Source organism: Phycodurus eques, chromosome 15 (genome assembly GCF_024500275.1).
Source record: "Phycodurus eques isolate BA_2022a chromosome 15, UOR_Pequ_1.1, whole genome shotgun sequence".
NCBI classification, from domain to species: domain Eukaryota; kingdom Metazoa; phylum Chordata; class Actinopteri; order Syngnathiformes; family Syngnathidae; genus Phycodurus; species Phycodurus eques.
In genome coordinates, this window is record NC_084539.1 from 8,262,270 (window position 1) to 8,281,232 (window position 18,963).

The following is an 18,963-nucleotide window of genomic DNA, read 5'->3' on the forward strand; positions in this document are numbered from 1 at the left end:
GAGAGGTAAAAATTGAGTGAAATTAAAATGCCTTGGTTTGATGGAAAAAGTTTCACTTCTTTGGAGATCTCCAGATGTTTCCGGGCGTAGTGGAGCGCTTGTTTGTGATTGGCTAAAGACACGTAGGCGTTTCCCAGACTCCAGCAGGCTCGGCCTTCGCCAACCCTGACAGCACACATCCACACTTCTTACAATAGTCTAACTTCCACAGTCGGCTTTGTGTGAATGCGATATCATAAACGATTACTTTACCTGTCTGTGAGATCCTGAGCAATATACAGGTGCTTAAGGTGATACTCTATAGCTCTGTCGTACTGCTGCAAAAGTGTGTAGGTGTTTCCAAGGCTGTAACAGGCCTGGGCCTCCATCACCTGGTCCCTCAGCTGCCGTGACAGCTGCAGAGTTTTCCTACATAACCAATAAAAAAAAAAAAGAGAGACTGAACAAAAAGTCTAAAAAGGAGTTTTATTTTGAATATCGGATGCATCTGCCTGTGCATCTGTTGACGTATCAAATCACTTGTCTCTGTCACGTAATAAAATACATTTAATAAATAAATAAAATTAATTAATTTTAAAAAAAAAAAAAAGAAAAAAAAAAAAAAAAAAAGAAAATCAGCCCACAAGCTAGCAAAAATATGTAAAAAAACAAAACCAACACGTCTTTGGGGAGCTTCTTCAGAAAAGGCCAAATGATAAGCCAAAAGAACAACTTTCAAGAAAAAGAAAGCTGCAGTTATGAGACGATATTAGCAGTCCTACTTAACGTTTTGTTGCCTGCTTGCGAGCCGTATCGTATTAAACGTTTTATGTAGCCTAGCAAGCTAGTGGTACCACGAACCGTTGGATGTAAACATGCCGCCGTTCTGTCGAATCATGCTCTAAAGTTTTGGTGTGGGTGAAGTAAAAAAGTAATTTAATTACAGTGAGTTAACACCCATTATTTCTGTCATGTAATGTTGGTTTGACCAGAGTGATTAGAATATACGATGGGACTTGAGCAGTGATTTCCAACCTTTATGGAGCCAAGAAACATATTTTACAATTGAACAATCTCACGGAACACCAACAAACAAAAATGTCACAAAAAGTGGATACATTACTATATGTACTTCCTGCCATCTAATAGAAGACCATTCATTTGTTCTGTCTGTCACTATGCCTCACAGGCATAAATAGATGAACAAAGATACATTATTTATTGTAAAGATAATGTTTTGAGCAATTAAGTACACAAGTACATGAACAGGTCATTTAAATAGACATTCGTTCGTCTTGGATATTTCAACTCTCTGATCTGCCCCAAAACTCCTGATCGTGTAAAGCCTACTGTCTATATAAGACCTTACAGCTCACAGTGCATGTCAAAGCAAATGAGAATCATGAGGTCAAAGGAACTGCCACTGTGTACACACACACACACACACACACACGCACACACACACTGAGCTAACTGTGAAAATGTTAGTATAGAGAAGCAAGATTTTCTGCAATAACGACTACTACAACTTAATTACCGAGTAGACTGGCCATCAGAAACACACTGAGTTTCAGTGTCTCCCATTAATGTATCCAAAAATGGGACTGGCTCGTTGAAGAGAAGCCAATGTGAGGCTCCCACTACTTACAACAACTACATAGAATGTAATACTGTAGTTTATTTTTATTTATTTATTTTTATTTGTTTCTTTACCTGTCTGTCAAATTATGCTTTACGTGAAATCGGACCATGGCACAAAAAAAGGTTGTGTCTACTGCTCTATACTATTCAGCTTGTTTCACTTCCTCCGACCACCACTAGATGTCAGGCTGCCTTTTCCCTCACCTGTAGTAGTCCGTGGCTGTGTTGAACTGTCCCAGGAATATCAGAGCGTTCCCCAAATTGCTGTAGGCTCGTCGCTCGGCCGCTTTGTCACCAAACTCCTTGGCAATGGATAATCTCTGTGGATGATGAGACGTAATGTTGTGTAAATAACATGACCTAATAGACAACGTTTACATTGGTCAAAGAGTCTTTTACACATTGATCCCGCATAAATAAGTCATAACCGAGCATTGAGCTGCCTTTGCTTTTTACTGTCTGCTGTGACATAAAATACTTGATGACACTGACACCAAATTTTTACAGAACAGTGACAGAAAATAACGACAGGTTATCCTGGCTTTTCCAGAAAGGGTAAAAGAGGCTTTACATGCAGGCTCTGTTACACCTCTGATGCTACCCCTGAAGGCAGACAATTGATTGGTCGACAAGCTGGAATTCTGAACTTTTGTCTCATATTGATCTTTTGAGCTGAAACCCAAATGTCTTCAGTATACAACAAAAACAAAGGAATTGACCTTGCCGTTCCAATACTTTTGGAGGGGACTGTATAATAGGATTTACAAACAGGCACTGTCCCATCCCTGTTACAGCTCTGATGCTACCTCCGAAGGCATAAAATTGCCAGGTCAGCCTTTTCCCCTTGAGTCCATGTCAGTGCTTTTACACTGAAAAGCAACACAAAAGAAGAGTTGGAAAAATGACGTGGGTGGTATAAAAGGTGCTTTACACGCAAGCATCTTTTAGACTCTGGTCCACCTGTCTGAAAATTGTTGGGTCGACTTTTTTCCGACCACTCCTTGTCTGTATCATTTATGCAGAACAGCGACAGAAAAATTAAGCCTTTTACAGACAGTGTAAAATGGCACACTGCCAATTGTTTTCACCTCAGAGTTTGTGTAAAGCACATACAGTACTCCTGACTGATGTGTACATGACAGCAGTTAAAAGACAGTTGACCAAGACGTAAAACCAGAGAGCAGTGTACACAACCCACCGAAACACTGAACACGCAAATGTTAGTGAAAACAACAAATAAGCATTACCGGTGTATATGTGACAGATGAACATGCTCATATCTCGGGCTGACAAAGTTAAAGTACATCAATGACACCAACTAATCTGCCAAGTTACTGACTTGAGTGCTGAGGTTCTGACTCACCCTCTTCGAGCAGATTTCACTACAAATTATCATTCATACATGCAAGTTAGGAGGTAATGAAATCATTTGGGATGTCTGACCTGTCTGTGGAACTTGATGGCTTCCACAAAGTTTCCCAAAAGGTAGTGCGTGTTGCCCAGGTTTCCATACGCTCTGCCTTGAGCAGCGCGATCACCCAGTTCTTTGACCAAACACAAATTCATCCTGAAGGGATAGCACAGATAATGTTGTGTATTGATGTAGCATCGAAACCCTGGAGCAACATACTGTATGTATACAGTGAGACAATGGTGCGTTTTCTTCAAATACCCAACATTACATGATTATTTAAATCACACTATACAGTTTATTATACTTTATATGCATTTGTTTTCATTTTGCTTTATTCTGCTCTCAGCAGCCAGGTCGGTATCTGTTTTCAGTTGCCTTACCTGGATAAATAAATACATTTCCACCTTTGGCTTAACAGGAATCTCAGGCACAATAGAGTAGCTGTTTTAATTTTGTTCGGATTTTTACTTGTTTTTCTGAAAATACCGTATTTTCACAACCTTTGTTATAAGTTCCATATTAACATTCATTGGGGTCATAGGAGTGTAAAAATAAGTTACCGTATTTTCATGACCATAAAGCGCACTTAAAAGTCTTAAAATTTCTCCAAAATGGATGGGGCGCCTTATAATGCGGCGTGCCTTATGTGTACAGAGTTCCAAAATCTATAAATGTTGTGTGATGAGCGCTCCGCTTGACTGACTGGGAGCATTTCCTGCCGACACGCTGCTTATACAGAGGAAAAGCGGACATGGCTGAGGACAGCATGCGGCTGTTAAGGGTGCGCGTGAAGGAGAACGCGAAAGGCACGCCCCCAGTAGGTATATAGCGCCGGTATGTGCATTGTGCAAAACAACAGTCTCTCGTAAAGTAGCAATCAAGCCAGCCGCCCCTAATTTTGTTCATACTAGGCATTACGATAAGTCGCCAACTCAATGCGAAAGCCACCTTCAAAATAAAAGCTTCCCAATTATACGGACGTCAATGCTCTTCGGTTAAGGAATGCAACCAGCAAGGTTTATTTGATTCTTGAGATGCATCAAAAAAAATGTAGTTTATTAGTTTTCTGAGACTTTTATTTTGAAATACAATATCAGATCTTCACCTAACCTCTTTTACTGGATTTGGTGGTCTGTCACACAAATCTGGACTTGTCTTGCGATACCAATGGGATTATGTTGGGGTGGCTTTGGCTCAATAGGTAGAACAGGTCCGAATCCCTGCTATGACTGTCCGCATGTTGAAGTGTCCTTGGGTAAGACACTGAACCCTAATTTGCTCCCAGTGGGCCTGGCAGCACCTCGCATGGCAGCAGTCGCCCATTGGTTTATGAATGTGAGGCTTTGTAAAGCGCTTTAGGCACTGTGATGATGTAGATAATGATGTAGATAAAGTGCTATATAAGTGCAGTCCATTTACCATTTATTATTCCTAAAATATCAAATCATATCATTTTTTAATGCATCTCAAGATTCAAATTAACTTTGCTGGTTGCATTCCTTAACCGAAGAGCATTCACGTCTGTGTTATTGGGAAGCTTTTATTTTGAAGGTGGCTTTCGCCGCGATTTTGCGACCCATTACCGTAATGCCTAGTATGAACAAAATTAGGGGCGGCTGGCTTGACTGCTACTTTACGAGAGGAGGCTGGCTTGACCGCAGTCGAAAACGGCACCTACGAAGAGACGCGCTTACGAAGCACAGTTTAAACTGCAAGCGATCAGTTACGCGAAAGAGAATGGGAATCGAGCAGCCGCGAGAGAAGATAAACAAATCCATGGTTCGCAAGTGGAGGAAGCAGGAAAACGAGCTTCGCCAAGTCAAGAAGACAAAGCTGAGTTTCCGCGGAAACAAGGCGAGGTGGCCCGTGTTGGAAGACCAATTCGAGCTATGGATTAATGAACTCCAACCGCTGGACATCAGTGTAAACAGGGGGTTCAAAGTGAAGTTGCGATCGGCGTGGGAGCGATGGATGACAGATAGCGAACACAGATGAAGAACAGAACATGAGGACTTTGATGGATTTGTGGATGAGGATTGATAAAAAAAAAAAATAGCGTGAGTACATTGTTAAATACTTCAATAAGGTACAACCGAACTCAGTTTTGCTCCCGCTGCCTTTTAATAAACATTGTTTTAGCGTGCATGCATGCTACCATATGTTTTAAGATAGCATATGTTTTACCATGCCTGCGCCCAATAATCCGGTGCGTCTTATGTATGTGTTATACAGAAATAGACCCCATAACTGAGCCTGCGCCTTTTAATACGGTACGCCTTATGGTTGTGAAAATACGGTATTCAAATATGACATACACAATTATGCTATAGGGCTAGCGATAAGCAGTTGTGCCTCATAAATACAGGTGCATCTCATTAAATTAGTATAGTGAAAAACGTCATTTCAATAGTTCATTTCAAAAAGTGAAACTCAGATTCACCACCTGCAAGTGACATGTTTCATGATTAAAGTTTAAAGCTAATAAAAACTCAAAATGCACCATTTTAAGCAATAACACGTAATCACACAATCTAAATGTCTTTTAACCAAGAAATTAGGTAGTAACTGGCCTTTTGAAAAGTATTTTCCTGTGTTTAATGAATTTGCATGAGTTTCACTTTTAGAACTGAACTAATGGAAAGAAAACAAATTCTATCATATTCTAATGTATTGTCATGCAGTGTGAAAAGAATACATACTTACTCGTAAAAGCTCGTCGCACGTTGTAGTGTGTCTCTGACATCAGTGGGCAGGTCTCCTGGCTCCTGGGTGCAGCCCCACAACTTCTGCTTGCCTTTAGCATGGAACACGTTACCGATGTTGTAAAGCGCCCGGGCCTCACCCACCTGAAGCACAGTAAAGTAAAAAAGGACTCAGTCGGAGTTATGACAGCCAAAGAAGCTTTTCGGACCTTGTCGCCTTGCTCTTGAGAGATATCCAAATGTCTCTGACAGCAGACAGCGGCCTCGTCGAAGCGACACAGCACTTTCAGCGTGTTGCCAAGGTTACCGCTGGCTTTTCCTTCTCCAATTCGGTCTCCAATTGTCCTGGGAGAGCAAAATGTGCACGTTTTAGTGCTTGTGTTAATACAGCAATTCTCTATCAAATTAAATGGCCTTGGTTTAAATAGTGAAGTGCAGCACTAGACGATTTAATTAGAAGAGGCAGTAAAGTGCGTTTTAAAGAGCTGCTTCACCGGGACCAGCTCACCATAGCCCTGCCAGGTCTCATGCAACAACGTAAATCCTACCCCCCGGGGGTCTTTAATCGTTCCGCTCCCACCAAAATACCACCTGCACTCACAGCAGGGCGCCAGACTTCTCGTAGAGATCCTCGATCAGTTGTTGAACTGAAAGTCCACTCACTCCCCCCCCCCCCCCATCATATCATCTGTAGAAACACTACAACAAATCCTTACCTTCATGCATGCAAAAAAATAGCCGAGCAAGCAGTTCTCCAAGGATCATGTGCCCATTTTTATTACATGTGGGTTTTAACATTTAATTTACTAAAAGGAGTGTTATGTTAAACAACACTCAAAAAAAAAAAAGCTGCAGCACTCAATAAAATGTAATTATTTTCTTAAATAATTTTTTTTTTTTTTTTTAAATACAATAATTATGAAATTAAACAACAGCACTATGAATATAATGTATATTTTTTATTTTAATAATGGTATTTAATTTAGAAAATAAAAATAGGGCTGCAAAGCCAAAAATGTTTACCAAAGTAAATTCAATAAAAAATTATGAAACACACACTTTGGGAAAAAAAATAAAAAGTCATAATATTTATTTTAAAAATGAAATTCAATTTAGAAAAAACATGCTGCTTCCTTTAATGCAGATGACGCGTGTTCGTTTCCCTGCCAGTGCCCCAATACAGTGTTCCCTCGCCACTTAGCGTTTCACATTTCGCGGCTTCAGTGCTTCGCGGGTTTTTCCCAAAATATTCATCAAAAAAACAAATTTAATAAAAAAATAAAAATGAAAACATACAGCCATATTATGGAAAGACTCATTGTTTCATGTTGATGGACGAGAGAGAAGGTTTCCCTGCATGCCAAACAAAGAAATGAGTTGACTCAGAGGCTTTGTACATGCCTGTACTGTACATGCCATGGACACTCATACAAGGCGCGTGATTGGTTCCTGGCGCGACATCGACCAATGAGAGCACGAGTGGATTTGATTGCGTATCATCGCAGCCTCACCCAGCACCTTCCCTTGTTGTGTCTCGCCAGTCTCGTCCACGCTCTTGACTGTCTCGCATACATACAAATCCTACTTCTCGGTTTTTCACCGCGAAAAACGAGGGATCACTGTATCGACAATATCTACAGCCGGTCCCTAGCCAGGATAAGACAGTTGTGTGAGGAAGGGCAGCCTGCATAAAAATTGTGCCAAATAAGGGACTCACTGTGGTGACCCCTGATGGGACAAGCCGAAACAACATGGAATGATCAATGTGTTTTTCAAAAAAATTCATAAAGGAACTGCATATCAAAAATCCTGATTGATGTATCATCGCTGTCCAATAAATAGCATGAATTCGCAATGTTTTTTTACCTGAACTACTAATATGTTGGGGAGGAAACCAAAACACTTTGGAAACTATTTTGACGAATTAGACCGTTAATTTCCAAGCATCGCTGAGGGTTCAGCAATTCCATCAATTTTCTCACCTGGCCAGAGTGAGGTCATGCTTGTGGTACTCCAGGGCTTTCCCATACTCCTTCAGGTAGAAGTAGGCGTTGCCCAGCTGGCTGTAGATGGCGCTGAGGGTCTTTAGGTCCTCTGTGCCAACCTGTACGGCCGCCTCAAAGAAGGCCGTCCCACCTTTGAAGTCTCCCGCCTTGCACAGGCGCTCCCCTTCCAAGGCCAGCTCCAAGCAGGAGGCCTCCATCCTGGATGACAGTAATTTGCATATTTGTTACATTTTTTTACTCTTACAGAATTGGCATCATCTCCATGACAACAAGGGCTGTCTTACTGTTGCCTTAGCAATGACACCTTTTCACTGCACAGCTCTTGTACACAAAGACATACATACTTTATAAGATGCCTTTCAACGGGAGGCTTCTCAAACTCAATACGTACTTTGATAACCCGGGCAACCACTGGATCCCTTGCACTGTTTGGGGCAATGTACAAGGCATCTTTGTTTCCATTGACAAGAGCTTTATTGTAAACAGATCATATACCGTAATTCCATGGAAAGTGTGTGAATTGAAGCGTCATCAGCAAAGTGTAAGCACAGATTCATTGCACAATCCCGGATGAACTAAAGTGCATCATATTTGGTGGGAATGCCGAATTCCGGATAGAATGTAGGTAATCAAGGATTATCCCCCAATCTAATGTAATCTACATATGCTGCCAATATAGGAAAGATAGATGCGTGTGCCATATGTGATTCAGTAAGTAGGTTTAGTGGGGGTTAACAATCAAGGGCCATTTCATTGTACTCCTGAATCACTTCGCCTGATGGATATGTCAATTTTACTTCACCGTTTGTTTGGCTGCATGATTGCGCAAAAACTACTTCACTAATTTGCTTTACAATTCGTGGAAAGGGTTCAGAAAAATCTAAAAAAAATTTGTGCAGATATCACAAAGTAGGATTAGGGTCACACTAAAAATAAGAAAGAAAGAAAAATACAGTAAAACTGTGAGATGTTTGACATCACAATAATAAAATTGAGACAAAAAAATACATAATGCCAAGAGAATAGTTGCATATTTCTGAGAAAAACAACGTTAAGAAAATGAAGTCATAACTTTTACGACTTAACGTTAAAATTTCCCCACGTAAGCAAACACTACATTCTGAGACTACTGCTGTCTCTCTTGAGAGCAGTGATTTCCAACCTTTACGGAGCCAAGGCACATATTTTACAATTGAAAAATCTCATGGCACACCAACAAAAAAAAAAAGTCACAAAAAGCGGATACATTAATTACTGTATATACTTCCTGCCATTTAATGGAATAGAATTTATTTTATTTAATTTCTCTGTCACTATGCCTCACTGGCATAAATAGATGAACACAGATACAATATTTATTGTAAATAAATAATTTCTTGAGCAATTACGTAAAATTTGATAATTACCCATGGCACACCTGAAGAACGCTCACGGCACACTAATGTGCCCACTGGTTGAGAATCACTGCTCTAGGGACCTGACATTGTATTCATCGGTTAATATTTACACATCTTAATATCTTAAAACTTTTGTTCAAATGATCGGACAAAAAAAAAAAATCTCTCTCAAGAACACACACAAAGCTTTGCGCAGTAGTTTCAAATTGCCAATAAACTGACAGTTCTCTAGAAATTTAGACCGTCTTGTAAAATTATGACTTTTCTTGGGGTAAAATGTTTACTTTATTTACATAATTCTGTCTTTAATATCATAGTATTATTTTTGTTACAGTTCAGTGTGGCCTTAATACTATTTTGTAGGGTTACGAAAGGTGCAGCTCCGATTTTTTTTTTTCTTTAAATTCTACAATATTGTCAATAAGTTAATGAATCCTGTTGAAAACAATGGAGGTGGTGGATAGCCATGAAGATGTAAGATTCTCTACTGACTTTCAACTAACTCATTAAGGAAAGTATAAGCACAGCATTAGCAGTCTGGTTTCAGCACCTGTGTTTTTGCTTGCCAAGTGTCTTGTCCACAAACACCTGTAATTCCAAGTGCAAGGGTTTGAGCGTTGCCTGAGGTCTAGGTCCGCGGTGCACGAGCCTGCACACCGCCCGCTGTGCCCCTGTGAGAGGGCATGACTCTGATGGCATCAGGATGATGCGTTAAATTAGACACGAGACGCAGTCAGACAATATGAATGACAGAAGAAACTCCAATAGTGTCCATCAGGGTTAGTGCAGTAGAATCCAAAATGTCCAAAAGAAAACAATGACAGAATTCCAAGTGCAAGTTCAAGCCCCAAGAATCACATCTGCTTCTCAGGTTCTAAAAACAGCCAGTCTGGAAGATTCCAAGACAGAGCCACTACAGTTTTGTCTCTTGGCGGAAACAAAAAAACATGACTTAAAAGTCAACAGAAGATATATTTAAGTAATCCAGGCTAGCAGCTCTTGTGCTGCTTCTCTTTTTACTATCTGCACGTTATTCTGTTGATAATCCTCAGCCCGGGACAACCGGTTACAATTCCACACCACACATGGAGGGAAAAACAAAAACAGCTTTGCTACAAAGCAAGAGCACTTTTAAGGGTGAGCGTCCGTTTTACGAAGCCCACCTGAAGCACAGTAAAGTAAAAAAGGACTCAGTCGGAGTTATGACAGCCAAAGAAGCTTTTCGGACCTTGTCGCCTTGCTCTTGAGAGATATCCAAATGTCTCTGACAGCAGACAGCGGCCTCGTCGAAGCGACACAGCACTTTCAGCGTGTTGCCAAGGTTACCGCTGGCTTTTCCTTCTCCAATTCGGTCTCCAATTGTCCTGGGAGAGCAAAATGTGCACGTTTTAGTGCTTGTGTTAATACAGCAATTCTCTATCAAATTAAATGGCCTTGGTTTAAATAGTGAAGTGCAGCACTAGACGATTTAATTAGAAGAGGCAGTAAAGTGCGTTTTAAAGAGCTGCTTCACCGGGACCAGCTCACCATAGCCCTGCCAGGTCTCATGCAACAACGTAAATCCTACCCCCCGGGGGTCTTTAATCGTTCCGCTCCCACCAAAATACCACCTGCACTCACAGCAGGGCGCCAGACTTCTCGTAGAGATCCTCGATCAGTTGTTGAACTGAAAGTCCACTCACTCCCCCCCCCCCCCCATCATATCATCTGTAGAAACACTACAACAAATCCTTACCTTCATGCATGCAAAAAAATAGCCGAGCAAGCAGTTCTCCAAGGATCATGTGCCCATTTTTATTACATGTGGGTTTTAACATTTAATTTACTAAAAGGAGTGTTATGTTAAACAACACTCAAAAAAAAAAAAAGCTGCAGCACTCAATAAAATGTAATTATTTTCTTAAATAATTTTTTTTTTTTTTTTTAAATACAATAATTATGAAATTAAACAACAGCACTATGAATATAATGTATATTTTTTATTTTAATAATGGTATTTAATTTAGAAAATAAAAATAGGGCTGCAAAGCCAAAAATGTTTACCAAAGTAAATTCAATAAAAAATTATGAAACACACACTTTGGGAAAAAAAATAAAAAGTCATAATATTTATTTTAAAAATGAAATTCAATTTAGAAAAAACATGCTGCTTCCTTTAATGCAGATGACGCGTGTTCGTTTCCCTGCCAGTGCCCCAATACAGTGTTCCCTCGCCACTTAGCGTTTCACATTTCGCGGCTTCAGTGCTTCGCGGGTTAAAAACAAAAAAAAAAAGTCACAAAAAAAAAAAAGTCACAAAAAGCGGATACATTAATTACTGTATATACTTCCTGCCATTTAATGGAATAGAATTTATTTTATTTAATTTCTCTGTCACTATGCCTCACTGGCATAAATAGATGAACACAGATACAATATTTATTGTAAATAAATAATTTCTTGAGCAATTACGTAAAATTTGATAATTACCCATGGCACACCTGAAGAACGCTCACGGCACACTAATGTGCCCACTGGTTGAGAATCACTGCTCTAGGGACCTGACATTGTATTCATCGGTTAATATTTACACATCTTAATATCTTAAAACTTTTGTTCAAATGATCGGACAAAAAAAAAAAATCTCTCTCAAGAACACACACAAAGCTTTGCGCAGTAGTTTCAAATTGCCAATAAACTGACAGTTCTCTAGAAATTTAGACCGTCTTGTAAAATTATGACTTTTCTTGGGGTAAAATGTTTACTTTATTTACATAATTCTGTCTTTAATATCATAGTATTATTTTTGTTACAGTTCAGTGTGGCCTTAATACTATTTTGTAGGGTTACGAAAGGTGCAGCTCCGATTTTTTTTTTTCTTTAAATTCTACAATATTGTCAATAAGTTAATGAATCCTGTTGAAAACAATGGAGGTGGTGGATAGCCATGAAGATGTAAGATTCTCTACTGACTTTCAACTAACTCATTAAGGAAAGTATAAGCACAGCATTAGCAGTCTGGTTTCAGCACCTGTGTTTTTGCTTGCCAAGTGTCTTGTCCACAAACACCTGTAATTCCAAGTGCAAGGGTTTGAGCGTTGCCTGAGGTCTAGGTCCGCGGTGCACGAGCCTGCACACCGCCCGCTGTGCCCCTGTGAGAGGGCATGACTCTGATGGCATCAGGATGATGCGTTAAATTAGACACGAGACGCAGTCAGACAATATGAATGACAGAAGAAACTCCAATAGTGTCCATCAGGGTTAGTGCAGTAGAATCCAAAATGTCCAAAAGAAAACAATGACAGAATTCCAAGTGCAAGTTCAAGCCCCAAGAATCACATCTGCTTCTCAGGTTCTAAAAACAGCCAGTCTGGAAGATTCCAAGACAGAGCCACTACAGTTTTGTCTCTTGGCGGAAACAAAAAAACATGACTTAAAAGTCAACAGAAGATATATTTAAGTAATCCAGGCTAGCAGCTCTTGTGCTGCTTCTCTTTTTACTATCTGCACGTTATTCTGTTGATAATCCTCAGCCCGGGACAACCGGTTACAATTCCACACCACACATGGAGGGAAAAACAAAAACAGCTTTGCTACAAAGCAAGAGCACTTTTAAGGGTGAGCGTCCGTTTTACGAAGGCTGAGAGATGGGACGGCTAAGTAAGTGGCCCAGACTAATCCAACTATTTGCTGACTCCGGCAGGAACCTTATTAGGTCATCAGACGTACCAAAGACTTAAGAGCATAGAGATGTCGAAAAAAGACTTTGAACAGTCAATAGAGGGTCTCGTGCCTAAAAACAAGCACACCAATCACAAATCTTAATTTGCAAAGCGTTTAATTCAATGGTCAAACTGATTAAAACTGGGGAAGCAGGAGAGTAAATGACACCCGTGTCAAGGTATGAGCTTTGGCCCCCAGATAGTGTCATGGTGCCTTTGAGCAAGAAATCACCAACCCCCCACCCCGACTGCCTTTTCTAACAGTCACTTTCACTGACTGACTCACATTTTATGCATGAAGCATCATAAGAAAATGCAAGTGAAAGTGGAAGAAAATCTGGTGTTCCCCCCACTCATCAAAAACACCCTGCAAGACGAGAAGGTAAATTTGACGATCTGGTATTAAAATTGACTCTAAATTGCCCGTAGGTGTGACTGTGAGTGCGAAAGGTTGTTTGTTTGTATGTGCCCTGTGATTGGCTGGCAACCAGTTCAGGGTGTACCCCGCCTCCTGCCCGATGACAGCTGGGATAGGCTCCAGCACGCCCGCGACCCTCGTGAGGAAAAGCGGCTCAGAAAATGGATGGATGGAATTAACATTATAGATAACGTCTTCCTGACTTGTCATAATTAATTTTGAACTGGTGGAATTTTCATTCAAGATATCTGTAACGGAATTGTGACTAGTCAAACTGACAGATAGAAATCTGGAATTCTGTTTTGCCAAGTCAGAAACTGAATTACAGATATCTGCAACGTCATTTCTCCCACGACAAATCACGTCACTTTTTCCATTCATGTGTATGGGGCTTCTCATTACAGATCTTGCAGTTACAGACTGAATTGTAGACATAGGTAACTCCAGTTTGAGATATCTAAAAGGCCATTTTAACTCGTCATAGTTCCAGATACAGATATCTACAACTTCATTTTGCCTGGTTAAAAACTTGATTTAAGATATCTGAAGAGGGATATGGCAATCTCTTGAGTTGAGGTGAATTAAAGATATCCTGAAGCAACTTCATGAACATTACAAGGCCTGGTCAGAGACTGTGAATGGGCCAGATATGGCCCGCAGGCTGTACCTTAGCTGCACGGATAACATGGAAGCGCCGCAACGGACGTTGAAAAGGAGCTATCGCTGGAAGGGGCGACTGTGGCAGATTGAATGAGGGAAAGTTGATCTAACACAGCATGGCAGATGACAAGAGTGGCTAGGAAGCCAGCAGGCGAATGGATTTTTATTTTTTTATTTTTTAATACACATCTGTGGATTGACATACACATTTGGTTGTGCTACAATAATGGCCCCATAAGACAAAGGCCAGAAAGTCTTAGCGTGTTTTCCAGGGAGGGGAAAAAATTTAATCCTTAGTTTAACAATTAGACTAAACGTAGCCTAAGGCCTGACAGGAAGCCCTGAGGAAGCGAGAAATCCATCCATCCCATCGACCGATGGACTCCATGATGAGGATGAGCAGCTACATGATAGCTAGTAACTGCGAAGGTAGAACTGTTAAAAAGATGGAAAGAGACATTGAAGTGTGCATAAATTCAACTTCTCACAGCCCTGAAGGAGTTGGAAAATAGTCTCTCAAGTCAAAATATCAGAAATTACCTCGATAAATGACGAATTCTTTAGTCAAACCGATGGAAAGAATGCCAATAAAACGAGAGAAAAAGAAAAACCAACACACAAGAAAAACAGTTTCATTTCCATTTCACACACTGGCTTTCATTCTTAACATCTTTGTGGTTTACTGAAGAATGGCGCTGTGTAATACAGCTCACTATTATAATTCAATTTGGTCACCTTAGGAGAAACTCTCATTCCTCTCTTACCCTGCCTGTGGTCTGACACGGTGGACTGCAGAATTCAAATGTTGCCAAAATACAGTGGAGCCTCTTAAATTGAACACAATGCAATACGGTCATCCAACCATCCAGTTTCTATAGCACTTGGAAATAAGCTGGAGCCTATCCCCAGCTAGACGACTTTGGACATCTTGACAAATTCAAACAGTATTTTCTGGAACAATATGCCACAAAAAGCTGTAGAAAAGCCAAATCAATAAACCAAAACAAACATGCAGTTAATCCGCTGATAATGGCTAAAATTAGGTCAAGTGAGGTGCATTGAACCCTCACATGATATGCTAACGTCACATATGACAATTTCTATAACCAAAAACTGACCAGAAATTGAATTATAAAAAAAAAAAGGTTAAAAACAAAACAACTTTTCTCTTACTGTCTCAAAGGAGTTGTGACAGTCCAGCGCTTTCTGTGCAGCCAGGTCAACAACAATGTGCACGATGAACACACTACACCACAGGTGTTGCGGCAGTGTTGCAAAAGGCATGTTATGGAATGCGCACAATAGCAGTGAGTTGCAATACTGTTGGCACACAGTTGTTGTACTCACATTATTGGACAGCAATGGGGACGAAGATAGAATTTCACTGACTTTGCGCTACTTGTTTCCCTCATTCCTCTCCCTCTCTGGTGAGCAGATCCGACTAGCCGAGGGTAACGATGCACAGCCACCTGCCAAGGTAATCCACAACTGGCATGGCCAGCGCATTTTCCGTACTCCGGAAATGCACACGTACACGGACTGTGTCGCCTTGTTAGCCGGACACTTTGCTGCTCCATAGACACGTGTAGGTAGTGAAAAGTGAAAGTAAACGGTCAGATTTATAGGCAGATTACTTTCAGCCAGTGACGGCAACATGGGCGAACCGGAAGAACTAGTCCCAAGTCAAGCAGTTGGAGGAGGCTTGACGAAGAAATGCATTGTCAATATAGGTTTACGTTTTGTTAAATTAATTTAAGAAAATAATGATAATATTAACTATATTAAGTTTGGAAGCACTGTGAGCTCATGTGGCTCTACGTAGAATGGAGGAACACAGTTGAAAGGGCGTGTCGCGGTGCTGCCATTTCAGAGACGACACAGGTTTGTGTATTTGAAGTCCGCGATTTTCCGTTTCGACTTACTTGATAGTGATCAACTTATTTATACATTAGTTTAACCCTTGAAGGGATTAGAGGGAGTCTTCAGTTTATGGTTTACGTCCCGTAATGCACAAGTATCAAACTCAAGGCCCGGCCACTACATCATTTTAAGTGGCCTGCGAAAGCAAATCATATACATCAACTTCATGTTTCTTTCTATGCAAATTTTTAGCCCAAGTCACTAACCTATGCTAATGAGGCAATAAAGTCACGATCACAGTAAATACTTGTATTAAAAAATAAATAAATAAACACTCCTAGGCTATAAAAATACACTACATTTGTAACCTTGACACGTAAGTATTTACTATTTTCATCCATTTACGAAAAATTCCATACAAATTGGAGGTTAACCACCAACTGAATATTTTTTCTTCTACCAGAGATCTTTTCTTCTACCACTATACCTGTATAGTCCAGTGAATCAATCACATCATTGCTCAAGGCTATAGATAGATAGATAGATAGATATCGATATCTATCTATCTATATATATATATATATATATATATATATAGTAGCAAAGATAAATCACTTCTTCTACTGTCAGATAATTGAACGCAGTTTGTCATTTAGAGATTTTTCCTCCCTCAATCAGCTTTATTCCTTCTGCTCAGTTCAGAACGTTTGTGCTTGGAGTAGTAATGTAGCAATAATTACGGATTGCAGTGGCCGGTTGTCCGGAAAACTATCTAGGAATGTTTTTTCCCCCCTTCCCCTGTTGCAGTATGCACTTAAGGCTTTTTTATTCCTTTGTCTCATGGAAAAGTCATTTTATTTTTTAATAAGTTAGTTTTGTTTGCCACAAGGAACAAAACAAACACAGCCCGTATTGCAGGAAGGCTGCATGTTGTTTGGAAAAAGGAGCAACAACTAACAGAGGGCAGAAGCCAGAGCAGGGAGTCATTCTACATGTGTCAAACAATCATGTAGGCCTTGAAAATGTCACTTGACAGCTTTAAACATTCCTTGTCGCGCCTGTTTATAGTGTGTCACAGTGGGCCCTACTATTACATATATATTAATTGGCAATTGCTTTTTTTTCTAAACCCTGCAATTAGTTTCGTTGGAAGCATTTTCTTTCCATTGCAAATAACTGAAGTAGAAATAGGGTTAATAATAAGTTTGATGTGACGTTGACGTCACCGGCTTGTCAGCCTTTTCGTCTTTGCTATGCAAGAGGACACCTGGGAACTGTTTGAAATTGTGAAAAAGATGCATAATATGTCCCCTTTAAAACTATATTATTGTCTAACAACAGGGGGCATTGGTTGCCCCTCCCTAGTGTAGACAGTTAAGAAGTTCAGAAGCAGGTGTAGTAAATAAAGTGTCGGGTGAGTGCATTTGAGTGGCGATACCTTTCAATGGAATTTTTTATTTGTTCTTATATGGACAAATACTAGACGTCTCCCACGTCCCACAGTGTGTACGTGGGCTCCTCTCAGTCTGTACTCAAGCCGAGCCAGTGCTCTTGAGGCTTGGAACCGGCCCCTGGCTGCCCACCGTACTCGGGAGTCGAGCTGAGTCACCAACCACCGCCTGCCCGGTTTCTACTTAAACGCTCCGAGTGGCCATTTTCTATCATTTAAGAGTGTTTGCCAGCTTATTTCAATGAAACCCGCTTACCGTGAATGTAGCCGCTTGCTAGCCAGCTCCTGCCCCACGCTGTTAGCTAGCGACTGATCCATTTCGCCGCCTCGTACCTGATGCGCCCGCCCGCCTCCCTAAAAAGAGGCTCCTTCAGGGCGAACTGACTTTGGGAGCACTCCTTCCCCTTTAAGCGCTCGCCTTGTAACTCCTCTTTACTCCTCTTTCACCCCCTTGCCCCCACCCGGTCCCTTTTTTTTTTTACCACAGTAATGGCAGCGGCTATGGGCTCCAGCGTCGTTCGCCTTATTAGGATTCCCACATAGGTTTTAGGCAGGACACGCCCCACTGCAACATGATTGGCTCCTGCGTCGGTGAAGGGCAGGCTACGCAGACGTAACGAGATGACAATCCCAAACATGTATCACATTTGTACGAAATAGAAAAAAATAAATTTGTTATGGTTCGGTTTAGGGCTAAAGTTGGGGTTTAAATCGGTTTAAAATGGGTTAAGATTAGGACTGGGGTGGGTTACGGTTAGTGGGAAACGTTAACGTCTGGAAGCAGTAGGGCATGTTCTACAGGGATACAACAGCCAATCATATTGGAGCATCGCGTGTCCTCGAGCCAATAATATTCTAGTAGGGCGTGTCCTGCCTAGAAACTATGCAGGATTATATACCGCGCGTCGCCCACAAGGAGACGTCACGTACCAGGAAGTCGAGCACGTGGAGAGGAAGTGAAAGTTCCAATTATATATTATGACTGTAACTCCTCCCTAGCCATTTTTACTAGTCAAAATGTGTCATTGAACGACTAGATAATATGTAGGTATAGTATAAATAAGAACATGGCGGGAAAACCTAGCTTGATTCATGCAAACGGTAAATTGCTAAAATCGAAACTCGAGTTGAAAAAGCGACACGAAAGCAAGCAAAAGCACAACATATAAGCGTCTCTGTGTCGTTTTTACTTATTAACAGGTCTCCCCGTTACTTTTACCACTACTGTTTACACTTTCAATGATAGCAAAATGATAATAAATATATACCTTTGGGAAATCCAACAGCACCCAAACGCGTCTTAATGTAATCGTCAAACCACACATGCGAAATATAAGTAAAATATTAATAACATTTACATTTTGTTGGGAAAGTTTCACATTCCCAAATCCAAATTTCTGAAATCAACCCCATTATGGAAATTATTTTGAATTTAAATTGAAAATTATGTCAGGTCGCTTATAACAAATCAGAGATTTAGTTTGGTAATTTATATACAGTATAAAGTATTCAGAATTTTTTTTTTTTTTTTTTAAAACGTTCTCACGGATATTTTTTTCTGTGATACAAATTATTTTTGTATTTTGTAAATTATTTTTAACTGTTTTTTGTCTTTCTTTTTATATATTATAATTTAAATTCCATTCATTGTCATTGATGCTTTTATGATATTGTGAACTCTATTACTGATTATGTGTACTAATCTACGCAAATTGGAATGTCTGAAATTTTTATA

The 18,963-nt window shown here is 40.3% G+C and overlaps 1 protein-coding gene across 4 annotated transcripts in view; it reads right to left on the minus strand.

The window, feature by feature from the left end:
* Positions 1 to 17,683, minus strand: part of gpsm1b (G protein signaling modulator 1b) — a 30,792-nt gene extending 13,109 nt beyond the window's left edge. Inside the window, exons 1-9 of one of the 4 annotated variants that reach the window (XM_061698904.1) lie at positions 17,485 to 17,575; positions 10,368 to 10,503; positions 7,719 to 7,940; positions 5,946 to 6,081; positions 5,738 to 5,880; positions 3,064 to 3,187; positions 1,825 to 1,940; positions 253 to 408; positions 57 to 165 (exon numbers count right to left, since the gene is read on the minus strand). In XM_061698904.1, coding sequence (XP_061554888.1) covers positions 57 to 165; positions 253 to 408; positions 1,825 to 1,940; positions 3,064 to 3,187; positions 5,738 to 5,880; positions 5,946 to 6,081; positions 7,719 to 7,939 — 1,005 coding nt within the window. In that variant the 5' untranslated portion in view covers position 7,940; positions 10,368 to 10,503; positions 17,485 to 17,575. Of the gene's footprint in view, positions 1 to 56; positions 166 to 252; positions 409 to 1,824; positions 1,941 to 3,063; positions 3,188 to 5,737; positions 5,881 to 5,945; positions 6,082 to 7,718; positions 7,941 to 9,689; positions 10,305 to 10,367; positions 10,504 to 12,149; positions 12,743 to 17,484 lie in introns of those variants that run through there. The other 3 variants (XM_061698905.1, XM_061698903.1, XM_061698902.1) reach the window with 3 other exon arrangements.
* Between the last annotated feature and the right edge of the window lie 1,280 nt (positions 17,684 to 18,963).